This window comes from Glycine max, chromosome 14 (assembly GCF_000004515.6).
Source record: "Glycine max cultivar Williams 82 chromosome 14, Glycine_max_v4.0, whole genome shotgun sequence".
NCBI lineage: Eukaryota > Viridiplantae > Streptophyta > Magnoliopsida > Fabales > Fabaceae > Glycine > Glycine max.
Window position 1 is genome coordinate 43,661,429 of NC_038250.2, and position 15,748 is coordinate 43,677,176.

The window sequence follows — 15,748 nt, forward strand, 5'->3', positions numbered from 1 at the left end:
GGGGTTATTTGTGTAGAAGTTCAAAAGGAGTTTTGTTCCAATTGATGGGAGATGGGACACGGTTTATTAAGTGAACAATATGCTTAACAAAACATGAACAAAAATGATTGGGAATATGTGATTGAAACATGAGTGCTCTTGACACATTAAGAATGTGTTGATGTCATCTCTCAATTCTCCCATTTTGTTGGGGTGTGGCAACACAACTAGTTGATGCAAAATGCCTTTAGAAGCATAAAAATCTTTAAGAAAAAACTCAGGTCCACTATTGGAGCGAATATATTTAACATTTGTTTTGCATTTGATTTTTGACTAAATGAACAAAATTTTGCAAGTGATTGGACTTCACCTTTTAATTTTAGTAGCACAATCCAAGTATAGCAACTATAATTATCAAGAATAGTTAGAAAATACTTGTAACCATGTACAAAAGTTTTGGAAAAATGACCCGATATATCAATGAGTTAATTCAAAAAATCTTGGAGGCTCTACTAATACTTGGTGAATGTAACAATTTTTTTTGTTTAGCCAAATGACAAAAATCACACATTTCATTGATAGACTTGAAAGGAAATTATTGGTATAACACATTCAAACGGTTTCTAGATAGATGTCCTAATCTAAAATGCCAAATATTGGAGTTGGTAATAGAGGTGGTGGCTGAATTAGTCTCATGTGAGGATCTAGGTGGAGTGGGTTTGCTATTCTTGTTGACAATGAGGTGATAAACACCCTCTTGCAATTTAGCCAAGCCAATCATCTTCGAGGAGCTTATTTCCTGAATTTGACAAAGGTTATTTACAAAAGTTAATATGAATGCAAAAGTGAAGATTAATTTGGAAATAGAAATAGGATTGAAACTAAACTTAGGGACATAAAGCACATCATGAACAACAAAAGTAGGTGAAAATTGGACTATAAGGGTGTCCAAGAAAGGGATTATTTTTCAATAGCGAATCCTTTGTCCAAATATGCCGATTCAGTGATGCTGATTAGGCAACCTGTGTTGATTTGCGAAAACCTATCACAGGGTATTGCTTCTTCCTTGGAAACTCCTTAATTTTATGGAAGCCGAAGAAACATGATACTGTTTCACGTTCATCATTAGAGGCTGAATACTGAGCTCTTGCTTCAACCACATGTGGGATACAATGACTTATCTTCTCAGTGATCTTCATATCACTTGCTCTAGTCTAACTATTTTATATTGTCATAATCAAAGTGCTCTTCACATAACTGCTAATCCCATGTTTCATGAGTGAACTATACACCTAGACATTGATTGCCATATAGTCCGAGAGAAGGCTCAAATAGGATTAATGCATCTGCTCCCAGTCTCATTCTCCAACCAGCTAGCAGGCATTTTCACCAAGGCTCTCCCACATAAATTATTGATCATCAACTTATCCAAGCTAATATCTTCCTACCTTTAGGTTGTGGGGGGAGGGGGGCAGGTATAAGAAAAACAACCAAAGTTACAAGATCAAGCTACACATGATTAACATACTCAAGACCAAATTCAAGTTTCCAGAATAGTACTCTAGAACTTTTATGCGTTGTGTGAGCTGTATTAGATCATTGATATAGCTATCATAGAGCTGTCATCAATTGTTTATTTTTGTCTCACAGATAGATTCCATCTTATCCTTTTGATGAGCTATAATAATTCTAGGCTATATATCTCTCATTCCACACCAAGGATTGATCAATGAAGAAAAGAGAACTTTTTCATTATTACTATCTTTGTCATTTTTTCCCTTTATCCCATACATATTCATTTTAATATGCTTTACAAGGATTGACAACGACTTGTTTAGTTACATAACTTTTTCATTTTAAGAAAATATAGCATGTGTCTCTAAGTATATATACTCTACAGGAAATTAAAGGTATTTTTTTCCATAAAAGATATTATCAGTGCATGCTCATTGTGATCTAAAATCCGACTATACAATTCGTAATAAAACATTTATATTAATTGATTTCTAAATTAATGACGGTAAAACCCTGATTTTAAATATATTTTTTATATGAGGTATTTTTTATATAAAAACAGAGGAATAGTTCCTTCGAAGTCAGAGGAATAAAAATCCAAATAGTTAAGAGACTCCAGTGTAAAACCAGTGTAACAGAGATCCAAGTATCTAAGAGGAGTGCTCCGATTGAACTCTGGAAGTTCACCTTGGAGATACCTATTGAAAGACAGATCAAGCTTTTGAAGATTGGGTAAACAGAGTATGTTATTTGCTAACTTCCCTTGCAATCCTGTTTGTTGAAGACTAAGAGAGACCAAAGAGGATGAGAAATTCACTAACAAAGATAGAGAGCTCGGTTTAATGGAAGACATATCTAGGCCATCAAGAGTGAGCTCCCTTATATCAGTTGCATTTACAATGACATTTTCCAGGGTTGCTGCTTCAATTCTCATTCCAAGAAATGAGAGATCAAGCGACACTAATTTTGAGAGGTGAGAGATTTTAGAAGGAATAACACCACTAAATGCAGAGGCAGATAGATTTAGATGAGTAAGAGCCACATGATCACCAAAGCCGTTAGGCATTGGAGAATTGGAAAAATAATTGAAGGCAAGGTTGAGTTTTTGAAGATGAATGAGTTTGAAGAGAGTGGTGTTGGGATGAAATTCACCTTGAAGGCAACTGCAGCTAAGGTCTATGCCAATTACGTGACCTGACTTGGTGTCACAACTCACCCCTTCCCACAGGCAGCAATTCGTACCATTTTCCCATGATTCTGTCTTTGGATGACAAGACTCACACCAAGGATTAGAGAGAGAAGAGCTATCGAGAGTAAATGAGCTCTTGAAGCTAAGCAAGACGGAGGCGTCATCGTAGTTGCAAAATGGCATGAATGAAGACGTTTGTGAAGGAAAATGAGAAAGCAAGAAACTCAGGACAAGAAAAGGAAACCACCCCATGCTTTTATGAATTGTTTTGCTCAACAGATTTAAAGATACTCTGCTTTTCAGGAGTTCTAACACGAAAAGTATAAAAAGTATGGAATGTAAGCAATGGATGACGTTAATGGCTTCAGAATCAGAAATATATGGGTCCCATATTATTGAAATTGATCATGCGCAACAAAATTTGCCGTGTGGAACGCGGGTCCATGTATGAATTATAAAGCTCTTGACGCTGATACTATATATATGACCATTTTGATAGAAATTATAAAACAAAATGAAGAGATAAAAACTAAAAACTGAAAGATCAATCACACATGCATGACTTGTAAGACCTGACAATAGTATAGTTGTTTTATATTCAGGCTTGTTGCTTGACCCACTCAGACGTAAGGAAAGGACTATATAAAACAGGTTTATTATGACAAAAAAATTTAAAAGAAAAATTCGAACGCAAGTCTTATAAATGAAAAAAAAAACAAAATTAATAGATATTTGATTATAATATATATATATATATATATATATATATATATATATATATATAATCATTTTTATTAATTTTAACAAATATTTTCAATTCAACAAGTTATTAAAGATTTTAGTTTTTCAGCTCCTAACTTATCATTTACATTTTTTTGTTCTATAAAAAAAAATCAAAATTTAATGTCTATTGATTTTTTGTTTTTTTTAAATACCGGTTCTTTTTCTCAACGAAAAAAAGAATGTTTTCATAAACAGATTCAAAGTTCGAAGCGCTTGATTTGATAATCTGCTTTGTAGGAGTTTAAACACGAAAAGTATAATGATTATTTAATGTAATTAAGCAATGGATGAACGTTAAATTAAATCCGACTACTTAAGAAAAATAAGATCCCACGTATAATGGAAAAATTAAGCTTGCACAAAAAATTTCCGTGTGGAATGGGGTCAATGTAGGACTTGCAAGCTCCTAACACTGACACATGACAATCAAGATCATTTTTGTCAGAAACTAGAAAGGATAAAGACAAAATAAAATAAAACAAATTAAGTAGCGTACCAATTAATTACATGTGTAACATTTCATTTTTTTCGTAAATAAATTTAAAATGTTTTTTAGTAAAAATAAATAAATAAATAAATATAGAACAAATAATAGACTGAGTATCCTAAGTATAAATAGCTATGTTAAGTCAGGTGCCACATTTTTGCCTCATTTTCGCTTTTCTCTTTTCTCCTCCCAAAACCCTTTCTTTTTCACCAAACTTGTCTCACAAAACGACGATCTCAGACTCATTCACCGTTGGATCGTCGTGAAATTTGATCACCATGTTCAAACCCAATTCCAAGCATTCTAACCGTTGATAATTGCAAAAACATGTCAGAGCTATGAGAAATACCCTTCGCACCGTAGCTTTCTCTTTTCCTGTAAAAACCCAAAATAGTCTCAGTAAAACTACGATTCTAGTTTCTTTAACCATTGGATTTTCATGAAATTTGGATATGTTATTCGAAATCCAATTGCGCACACTTTTACCGTTGGGATTTACGAGATAATACTCGTGTAGGGAGAAAAAGGAATCTCATAAAGATAGTACAAATGGAAGCTTCAATCCCTTCTCATTCTCTCTAACGTTTAGAAATCCTATCAGAGCAATCAGAGGAATCTTAGGAACTTGTTAGAAATGTCTTTATCGCTATCGGAAGACACGTGAGCCCGCTTATAGGTAAGGGATGAGTTATTCACAATTGGGGGTTAGTGAGAACATGTGTAGGGATCCTTAGAGGATTAAATTGGGGTTTTATTTTGGGATGTTTATTAAATTGAAAATTTTCCTTTATTATTATAAATAAAATATTGTTGTTCTGATGAGAATTGCTTGACAAATTGTGCTCTTGGTATTTGTATATTTTGACCTATGATTTTGATATAATTGTGTAATATTATATGAATGGTAAAGGGTGTCACATTTAGTGGTATCAGAGCAGGTCAAACCTTTCGGCCAGTGTGTTATGTGCTTATCATATTCTGGTGTGCACTCTGTGTGGTTACTTATGAGTACTTTTGTTAAGCATGCTTGAATTATTATTTGTATTTTCTCCTACATGATTAAATGAGACTTAATAATAATGCTTGTATATGCCTTGCATCCTTAATGTCTGCTATACTATGAATCCACTGTTGAGTCATGAGACTGGTCATCTCTATAATTTGCGAAGTGTGGTTGGACATTATGGCAAGCCATTGGGTGATGCAAGTAGTCTTGATATTGATTGATAATGTGTTAATGAACCTTTATCATCATGTGTGTATGTTGTTAGTTAGCTTATTTCTCCTTTGATCCGTGGATTAGTGTTGCAAGAACCTTTTGGACCATATATATATCTTGGATGAGTGTGTCTTTCTTGATGTGTAAACGCATGACTACTTAACTCCCTTTATTTTGTATGTAGTCATGAATGTAGTTATTGAAGCTTGTGATTCCTTAATACATCCTTATTAATTGTTTTAATTCTTACTTCTTAAATGTACGTTATATACTTGTTATAGGAACCTTATAATTCTAAGTATATAGTTGTAGTATGGTGTTCTACCTTAATTGTATAGATATTATGGTTGTTTGTGATTTCTTGTTCTTAGTGATGTTAATACTCTATAGTTGGATGATTCATATCAAGTTATATTTCATAAGGAATACTCTTTTGATCGTACCTTCTAATTCTAGTGCAACCTATTCTTTGTGTTGCGTGCTTAAGTCAAGTAATTTGATTACACTTGAAAGCTTGAGTATAATTCATTCTTTGTGTTATGAGCCTACATCAAACAATTGGGTTACTGTTGTTTCTATCACAATCAAGCGATTGTTAACATCCCCATATGTGTGTACATTGTGATCATGTTTTTGTTTCTAGAATTCATTTGAAACGTTTGTTTTTAATTCTGAATGAGTGGTCCTTCTTGATTTAAAAATTATCGTCTCCTAATCAATTCGGTGTTCATTTTGTTATTGGCTGCTCATCTTCCAATCATGTCTTGTCAAACTGCTTGATAATCTGTCATGTTGTTATTTCTGTTACGAATAGAGGGAGACTTCACTCTTGTTAATCATGTTAAGATGTTTCAAGAGGAAATACTTGAGTCGACATGATCATTGTTACCTGTAGACGAAAGTCAAACTTAGTAAGTCGTGTACCTGTGTTCCTTGAGGATGTGCTTAGTTACCACCTAAGTGCGAGATTGAGAATCTTGTAGGCATAATACCTATAGAAACTTGTAATCGTAGTTCTTGAGAAATATTTGGTATAGAGTTGTTTAAGAACATAGAGTAGTTGGAAAAGTTGTGAAAAATAATTAAGAGGTTTAGTGTGAAACCTTAAGAAAAGTGTAAGGTAGTTAGTAAGGCGTTAATTGCTAAGCATGGAAGGGTTCACGAATGAGTGTTCTAGCATAAGGTAGGTGACCTAAAGGATTATTGATATTAGTTATATGATTAGCGAGATAAATCTTAGTTCTCTTTACCTTAATATGGAAAATATCTGAGGATACTCTGATGATTACCTTAGTATCTCTTGTGACCTCTATGTGTACCTGGTCATGTCATAAAATTGTTATGCATTTTAGTTAGATAAGGATGACCCTTAGGGTATGTCACATTTAGGTGAAAGATAACTTTAAATCCTTCTTGGGCAAAAGTTTTTTTGAGATAAGAGGAGACCTAAGATTAAGATGAAATTCCCTTAACTAGTAGTCGAACCAAAAATTTATTTTAGGATTCCTTGAATTAACCTTAACTCTTGTTGGAGATGACTCAAGTAAGTTTAAGTTTCCGGGTGAGATCCTTGTAAGGAGTAAGCCATAAGTTCATAGAAAAGTCGGTCACTGTAAACCGTTGAGTAATATCTTAGCCGCGTAGGTCCTTATTGGAGTAGTAAAATAATTGAAATAATTTTTAAGTTTAGAGGAGTGCTTGTAGGAGGACAAATAGTGATCAATGTTTCTTGACAACTTAAGACTTATGAAAAGATTTATCCTATGCGTGATTTAGAGTAGGTAACCATGGTATTCACCATAATGTTTTGGAAGACATTACCATTAGTTTGGTACATTGTGAGGACCTTTGCAGTTGAATCCAAGATAAAAGAGATGGTTAAAATTCTCAAGAATCTTGTTGTGAGTTTAGTTTCAATCGTTAGAGCTAGCTTAGTAATTAGAGCTTGAGTAAGAAACTGTTAGTATGACCAGTGTCCTAGTTATAGATTTAGACATCGTAAACTACAGTTGAAACCTCAACTTCAAGTGTGAAGTTATAGAGTGGCATGAGTATAAATGTGTCAAGATTACCCTAAGTTGAACAAGTTTAAAGAAGTGAGAAGTGGTCTATTTTGCTTATTCAATTAGCACCCAATAAGTATCAGGTAGCAAACCTTAGAGTGGAACCGTTGCAATTTCTTGAACCTAAGTGAGAGTTATGAGCTAAGTATACCAAAGTGAGAAAGATCATGTTGAAGGAAAAGGCTTAGACCCGAGGGTAGGCAAATCATGTATTCTCGATAGCCATTTGTGAACTAGGATTGATAGAACGTGAGAGTCTCGAAACTCTTTTTTTTTCTTGAACCGTTCCATGTTCGAAAAAGAGTCGACCGTGTAGTTAGTCACATTTTCTTGTGTATGTTCGTTCGTTTCAAATTGTCATCAGTGTCTCCTATGATATTATCCTACTTCAAATAGTATGTCATTCATCATCGTTGAGATGTCACTCTTGTGATAAAACTTAACTTATGAAATACAATCATTGAGTAAACTAGGATCGCCAGATTTAGTTGCTAAGTGCAGAAGAGTCTTATGATGGAAGTCATGGAAAAAATTTTCAACTGGGCACACAACATGGTATTAAGAACTATATGTGTAATATCTTTTTCTCGATCTTTCGGCAAAGTTTCAGGGATGAAACTTCTTTTAAGGGGGATGGAATTGTAACATCCCATTTTTTTCGTAAATAAATTTAAAAAGTTTTTTAGTAAAAATAAATAAATAAATAAATAAAGAGAAAATAATAGGCTGAGTACCCTAGGTATAAATAGCTATGTTAAGTCAAGTGCCTCCTCTTCGCCTCATTTTCGTTTTTCTCTTTTCTCCTCCCAAAACCATTTCTTTTTCTCGTAGCCCACCAAACCTATCTCAGAAAAACAACGATCTCAGACTCATTTTCCGTTGGATCGTCGTGAAATTTGAGAAAAACGTTTGAAACCAAATTTCAAGCATTCTAACCGTTGATAATTACAAAAATATGTCAGAGCTAAGAGAAATACCCTTCACACCATAGCTTTCTCTTTTCCCGCAGAAACCCAAAATAGTCTCAGTAAAACTACGATCCCAGTTTTGTTAACCGTTGGATTTTCATGAAATTTGGATAGGTTATTCAAATTTCAATTGCGCACACTTTAGCCATTGGGATTTGCGAGATAATTCTCATGGAGGGAGGAAAAGGAATCTCATGAAGATAGTACAAATGAAGGCTTCAATCCCTTCTCATTCTCGCTAACGTTTGGAAACTCTATCAGAGCAATCAGAGGAATCTCTGGAACTTGTTAGAGATGTCTCTATCACTGTCGGAAGATATATGAGCCCGCTTAGAAGTAAGGGATGAGTTATTCACAATTGGGGGTTAGTGAGAACATGAGTAGGAATCCTTAGAGGATTAAATTGGTGTTTTATTTTGGGATGTCCATTAAATTGAAATTTTTCCTTTATTATTATAAATAAAATATTGTTGTTTTGATGAGAATTGTTGACTAAAATTTTGGTATAAGTATATTTTGACCTATGATTTTGATATAATTGTGTAATATTATTTGAGGGGTTTTAGTCCTCAGGTTGTGATAATCTTTTTTATAAATTGTTATATTGAGGATATGAAATGATGATTCAAATTTTGAGTATGTGGTGAATTGAACATGTGATTAATGATGGAATACACGTATATTGAGATGTATATTGTGTTGTGAGCTATGAATTGTGTAATCACACAACTGTAAGACCCTTTAAGGGCAACGAGTTTTGTGCGACAAGTATTGTGATGAGATTCATTGTGGGAACTCGACGAGTTTAATCATAAGTGCGACGAATTAAAATGATTTTAAAAGTAATTGAGTAGTTGTGTGTATTACATAGTTTATAGGTAAAGTGAATATGATTCATGAGGTGTGATAACATGCTATTTTCAGATTATATCATTGTAATTGAGATCGAGTGTATGTGATAAACTAAGTATGCACGTGATTGAGATGTTTTGTGCATTGAGATGTTGTATGCATTGAGTTGTAAACTATGGATTGTACAATCACACGACTATAAGTTCCTTTAAGAGCGACGAGTTAATGCTAAGACCCTTCAACGGCGATGAGTTAATGCTAAGACCATTTAAGGGCGACCAGTTAATGCTAAGTCCCTTTAAGGGCGACCAGTTAATGCTAAGACCCTTAAAGGGCGACGAGTTAAAATTATTTTGAGAACAATTGAAAAGTCATGTGTTTTGTACAGTTCATAGGTAAAGTCTGTGTGCTAAAATGTTTTTTGGGTTGGACCTGAATCAGGAGGGAGAGGCCCTGATGGACTCTTCGGAGTGTAGGCCTTGGGGTCACCCGATTTGAGTGCTCCTTTAAGCCTGTGTTGATCCCATATGGTTGGAGCATTCTTGCAAAAAACTGTGACCCTGACTGGTCTCCCTATGATATTACCTAGTGAGAGTGACTTGACTTGTTAGTGTGTGGTTTGTCTTGTCATGTACTCCTAGGCGTCCGACGAGGTTTTTCACTGACATGGTACCACTTGCATATAGGATTAAGTTTTAGTGTATATGTTGCATAACGCTTGTGTATTGATCGATATTGATTGACTTGATGATATTGTGTTTAGATCCTTGAGTACGTGAATGTTGTGAAAATAAATGAAATGTGTGGTGTTGCGAGGTAATGTTATGCGACAAAGTGGTGAAATAACGTGAGTGATGCTTAAATAAGTTGTATTTTCTTTATATGATATTTATACCTACATGTTATCTTGTTTCTCTTCATTAGTTAGGAATGAGATAACTCACTTCCTATGTGTTGTTTGTGTTTGAATCCTGTGATGATCTTGAACTTTGTGTTCGGGGGAGCAGATGAATAGGTGGATGACTATGAAGAACCTCATGCTAGAGGGCACGAGAACACAACGCTCTAATAGGATGTGACATTAAAATATAGATTCTATATTAATTTGATGAAGCTTAGACGGCCTTGTTTGAGTCGAGATGACTTTATTATTTTTTTGGACAAGTTTGAATATGATGTAGAAGGAAGGGAATGTGAGCCTTTTACCCCTTTGAAAGACTTGTATTTAAAAATGTTTTAAAAATACTTTTAATTAATATTTAAATTTTTATTCCTTTATTAGTATATATGTGAGGGGTAGAGGGTGTCACAACATGCATGACTTCAAGGAAAGCCAAACACACTTTTCTCTGATTGAGGATTTTCTATGTTTCCAACAATAATTTTAGTGGCACTTTGCTAATAATTTATGCTTATATTTCTGGTACTCAAAATTTAAGGTGTTACACTCTTCATCTTTATCATCTATTTTTTCAAATATAAGAGTTTGAATAAGTAATTAAATATGCTATATTATATTCATATTTTTGTTATATTTTTATTTTATTTATAAATTTCATATAGATAATGCATCATTATTATTAGGAAAAAATAAATCATAATAAATTTTGACAATCACTTAATATTTTTAAAACATTATATGCAATATTACAAGAACTCAAACTATGAAGACCCTTTACAATGACGATTTTAATAAAATTGATGTTGATCATCTTATTTTAACGATGATTTTAACAAAAAGAATCGTCTTTAAAATTCCAAAGACAATTTTGTAAAAATAATCTTAAAAAAATTAATTATTTTTAAAAATGTCACTGTATTTTTTACGATATCGATTATGTAGATATCGTTTTTGATTTGGTGTCATTGTAATGTTTTTGTAGTAGCGTTTTAATGTAGTTATATCTGATAACTGATATATTACTAAATTATTTTTTAAAAATAATTTTACTTACATACACACATTTAAAAAAAAACAAAGCAACAAATATTAAAAATATATAATATAAATAAGCCCTTGCATAACGCATGTTTAAAATCTAGTGAAATGTTAAATTTAGTATCTTTCATTGTAAATATTTAAGAATAAAGGTTTACTAAATTTTGCCTTAATTGTATTTTTTACTCTTAACTTTTTAATTTTTAGCGCATTTTACCATCAAGTAATTAATTTGACGCATTCTACACCCGACTTAAATTTAAAAAAATTTGCGAATTTTATCCTTCATCATTTTACTGTTACAAAATTGCACTTTTTTTTTTACAAACTTTGCACCCAAATTTTTAAATCTTTTTAGCATATTTTAATTTGTTGAGTTTAAAATTGGTTAAAAATTAAAAAAACTGGGGTATAAAATGCTATTAAGCCCTGGACTTTATATCTATTATCCAATCATATAGGCTTGAAAAATTAAGTAATGAACACGTTAATTGAACTTGATTTTAAGAGTTAGTCTTCCTCACTCCCACATTGTGGTCCTACAATGTGGAAATTGATCTCAATCAAACTGGGCATGTGGAATACTGCAAAACGTATGAGTGCATGACTTGCAAGATAAGAACAAAAGAGAGGAAAGCGTGCATGACTTGCAAAACCAAGCACTATAATATGTACAAGAGGATCAGACTTTCATTTCTTCTAGCCGTTCAGATGGGACCTCGGTCCATGAGGGGCCATGTGCTTGAAATTGTTGGACATTTTAGTGTAATTGATCTCTTTATTATGTTAAAATAAGAGTGCACGCTTGTTTTAATGTAATAACGAGATGTTCGGTTTAGGCAAAGGTTGGAAGTTACATGGAAGTTACTAAAACTTCCATCAACGGTTGGAAGTTACATGGAAGTTACTAAAACTTCCATCAACGACAATTTTTAAAAATAAATAACTTCCATCAACCGCCAAAAACCACCTGTTCTTTGATTATAAATAATCATCCTGGTTCAGAAAGCATAACATGTGAAAAACATACAAGACCAAAACAAAACTCTTGAATTATAATCTTCTGATTTTATCCAATTGAACAATTTTGGTTGAACCCCGAAATTTGATTCAATCTGAAAGTGTTTATACACGACTTCAGATTTATCCAGGATTATCTCGATTTTCAAAATTAACCAAAAAAAGATTGAATCAAATCTTTCGAGATGACGAATGATAGTTCGAAGATAATAAGCAAGTTTGCGAAGTTGGACAAGTTTGAAGGGCAGGATTTCAGAAGATGGCAGAAGAAGATGCACTTTCTCTTGACAACATTGAATGTGGTGTATGTGCTGAGTACACCGATGCCGGTGTATATGGAAGGCGAAACTCTGGATCAAACAAGGAAGCGTTCGAAATGGGAGAACGACGATTACATTTGTCGTGGACACATTCTGAACGGTATGTCTGACTCTCTCTTTGATATTTATCAAAATGTTGAGTCTGCTAAGGAATTATGGGACTCTCTTGAATCCAAGTATATGGCAGAAGATGCCTCAAGTAACAAATTCTTAGTTAGTAATTTCTTTAATTACAAAATGATTGATTCGAGGCCTGTTATGGAACAATATAATGAACTGCTGCGGATTTTGGGTCAGTTTACTCAACATGATTTGAAAATGGATGAATCCATTGCAGTTTCATCTATAATTGATAAACTTCCTTCTTCTTGGAAAGACTTCAAGCATACCTTGAAACATAAGAAGGAAGAGTTGACTCTGGTTCAACTCGGTAGTCATTTCATGATTGAGGAGTCGCTGAGGGCTCAGGAAATTGACAAAGTCAATGATAAAACCGTAACAGGTTCCTCTTTTGTTAATATGGTAGAGGAAAGTGGAACAGTTAAGCAAAATTACAATGCTAAAGGTAACAAACGAAAATTTCAAGGAAATAAGAACAAAGGTCCAAACAAACAGACAAAATTGTCATGTTGGAAGTGTGGGAAACCTGGTCATTTAAAGAGGGATTGTCGGGTGTTCAAAGGAAAGAACAAGGCTGGTCCAAGTGGGTCTAATGATCCTGAAAAGCAACAAGGTCAGATTGTAGTGAATAATTTTAATTCGAATACAAATTCAAATTATGTATCACTAATATCTGATGCATTCTATGTGCTAGAATCTAATGATTATGTTGCTGTGAACTCGGTTATAGAGTCACGAGATGCTATCTTTGATGAACAAAGGTTTACATCTATACCTAGGCCAAAGGACATGAATTCCATGTCGAAAGTCTCAGTTAATATTGAGGATATACCTTCAACTAGTACTGAAACTAGAAAGAGTACGAGAGTAAGAAAGGCTAAGTCATTTGGTGATGACTTTCAACTCTATTTGGTTGAAGGGTCAAGGAATGATATTGAATTTCAATATCAATATTGCGTTAATGTTGAGGAAGACCCTAAGACTTTTAGTGAAGCAATGGCTTCAAGGGATGCTGTATTCTGGAAAGAAGCAATCCAAAGTGAGATGGATTCCATCATGCAAAATAATACCTGGAAATTGGTTGACTTACCTCCTGGATGTAAGCCATTAGGATGTAAGATGATCTTTAGGAGAAAGATGAAAGTGGATGGTACTGTTGACAAGTACAAAGCTAGATTGGTTATCCAAGGCTTTAGGCAAAAGGAGGGTATTGATTTTTTCGATACATATGCTCCTGTTGCTAGGATATCCACTATTAGACTGTTGTTAGCACTTGCTGCTATCCACAATCTGATGATTCACCAAATGGATGTGAAAACTGCATTCTTAAATGGTGAATTGGATGAAGAGATATACATGAAACAACCTGAAGGGTTTGTTATGCCAGGAAATGAAAATAAGGTGTGTAAACTGATGAAATCTCTTTATGGCATGAAACAAGCGCCTAAGCAATGGCATCAAAAATTTGATGAGGTTGTGTTGTCTAGTGGTTTTGTTATAAACCAAGCAGATAAATGTCTATACAGCAAGTTTGATACTCATGGCAAAGGAGTTATCATTTGTCTGTATGTAGACGACATGTTGATCTTTGGTACCGACCAAGATCAAGTTGATGAAACTAAGGCATTTTTGTCTTCTAAGTTTGATATGAAAGATATGGGGGAGGCGGATGTGATCTTAGGAATAAAGATCAAACGTGGAAACAATGGTATTTCCATCTCTCAATCACATTATAGTGAGAAGATATTGGAGAAATTTAATTTTAAAGATTGTTCTCCGGTAAGTACTCCCATTGATCCTAACCTGAAGCTATTACCTAATAAAGGTGTATCAGTGTCTCAACTTGAATACTCAAGGGCGATAGGATCACTCATGTATGCAATGATTAGTACTAGGCCTGATATAGCTTATGCTGTTGCTAAACTCAGTAGGTTTACAAGTAATCCTAGTTCTCATCATTGGCAAGCTATGAATAGAGTATTCAAATACTTAAAGGGAACCATTGATTATGGTTTGACATATACTGGATTTCCTTCGGTTATTGAAGGTTACTCTGATGCAAGTTGGATAACCAATATGGAGGATTATTCATCCACAAGTGGTTGGGTATTCCTCCTTGGAGGAGGTGCTATCTCTTGGGCATCCAAGAAACAGACCTGCATTACAAATTCAACAATGGAATCTGAATTTGTAGCTTTAGCAGCAGCTGGTAAAGAAGCTGAGTGGCTAAGAAATCTGATCTATGAGATTCCATTGTGGCCCAAACCTATACCTCCCATGTCTATCAGGTGTGATAGTCAGGCAACTTTGGCTAAGGCATATAGTCAAGTGTATAATGGGAAGTCTAGACACTTGGGTGTTAGACACAACATGGTTCGGGAGTTAATCATGCATGGTGTGATATCAGTGGAGTTTGTGAGAACTCAGCATAATTTGACCGATCATTTAACCAAAGGGTTAAGTAGAGATCTCGTGAAAAGGTCGGCTGTGGGATTAGGATTAAAGTCCATCTGAAATCTCTTATGTTAAGATACCCAATTCCCATCTAATATGACATTAGGTGCTGAATTCAATGTGGAAAGCTTAACATGTAGAGATTGGAACACATCATCGAAAGTATCCCAAAAGGAATGTGTTCGGTTCTGTAAGTTAAGGAGGTTGAAGTATAACTTCTCAATGGTTCTTTTGAAAAATTGCATTTACAGGTGCAAGAAAGAAAAGGACTACCTATATAAGCATGAAGTTTAGCCGCTTCAAGAAGCTGAGACTTGGCTTTGATATGCTTATGAAGGATAGGGACACAGGCTAGTAAAACTAGTGTCGAGCAAGAGTAATGTTATAAACTATTGTGCAGATTATCTTCATGTATTCATTATGAATAGAAAGGGTTCAATCCTTAGTGACACCCTGATATTCGAATATTTGAAACGTGTAATTTGCTAAGATGAAATTCAATCGTCACGATATTTCATCTATGCAGTAGTTTGTGATATGTTATGACTTTGGTGATTTGATCAGTAATTACACTAAAATGGGGGAGGTTTGTTGGACATTTTAGTGTAATTGATCTCTTTATATGTTAAAATAAGAGTGCACGCTTGTTTTAATGTAATAACGAGATGTTCGGTTTAGGCAAAGGTTGGAAGTTACATGGAAGTTACTAAAACTTCCATCAACGGTTGGAAGTTACATGGAAGTTACTAAAACTTCCATCAACGGCAATTTTTAAAAATAAATAACTTCCATCAACCGCCAAAAACCACCTGTTCTTTGATTATAAATAATCATCCTGGT

At 34.0% G+C, this 15,748-nt stretch overlaps 1 protein-coding gene across 1 annotated transcript; it reads right to left on the minus strand.

Annotated features, from left to right (window-relative positions):
- Nucleotides 1-533: 533 nt before the first annotated feature.
- LOC100792026 (receptor-like protein 35) lies at nt 534-2,984 on the minus strand. Its single transcript, XM_014766601.3, has 2 exons — nt 2,647-2,984; nt 534-778 (listed from the first exon to the last, which is right to left on the minus strand). Exons 1-2 carry the CDS (start codon nt 2,933-2,935, stop codon nt 744-746), a joined length of 324 nt encoding a protein of 107 aa, XP_014622087.1. The 5' UTR covers nt 2,936-2,984; the 3' UTR covers nt 534-743.
- Nucleotides 2,985-15,748: the final 12,764 nt, after the last annotated feature.

Excerpts from the sequence above, each read along its gene's own strand:
- LOC100792026 (XM_014766601.3), bottom strand. The coding sequence starts at position 2,935 with ATGGGGTGGTTTCCTTTTCTTGTCCTGAGTTTCTTGCTTTCTCATTTT. Across the intron at positions 779-2,646 it reads TAGCTGCAGTTGCCTTCAAG|GAAATAAGCTCCTCGAAGAT; the intron begins GTGAATTTCATC and ends TGTCAAATTCAG.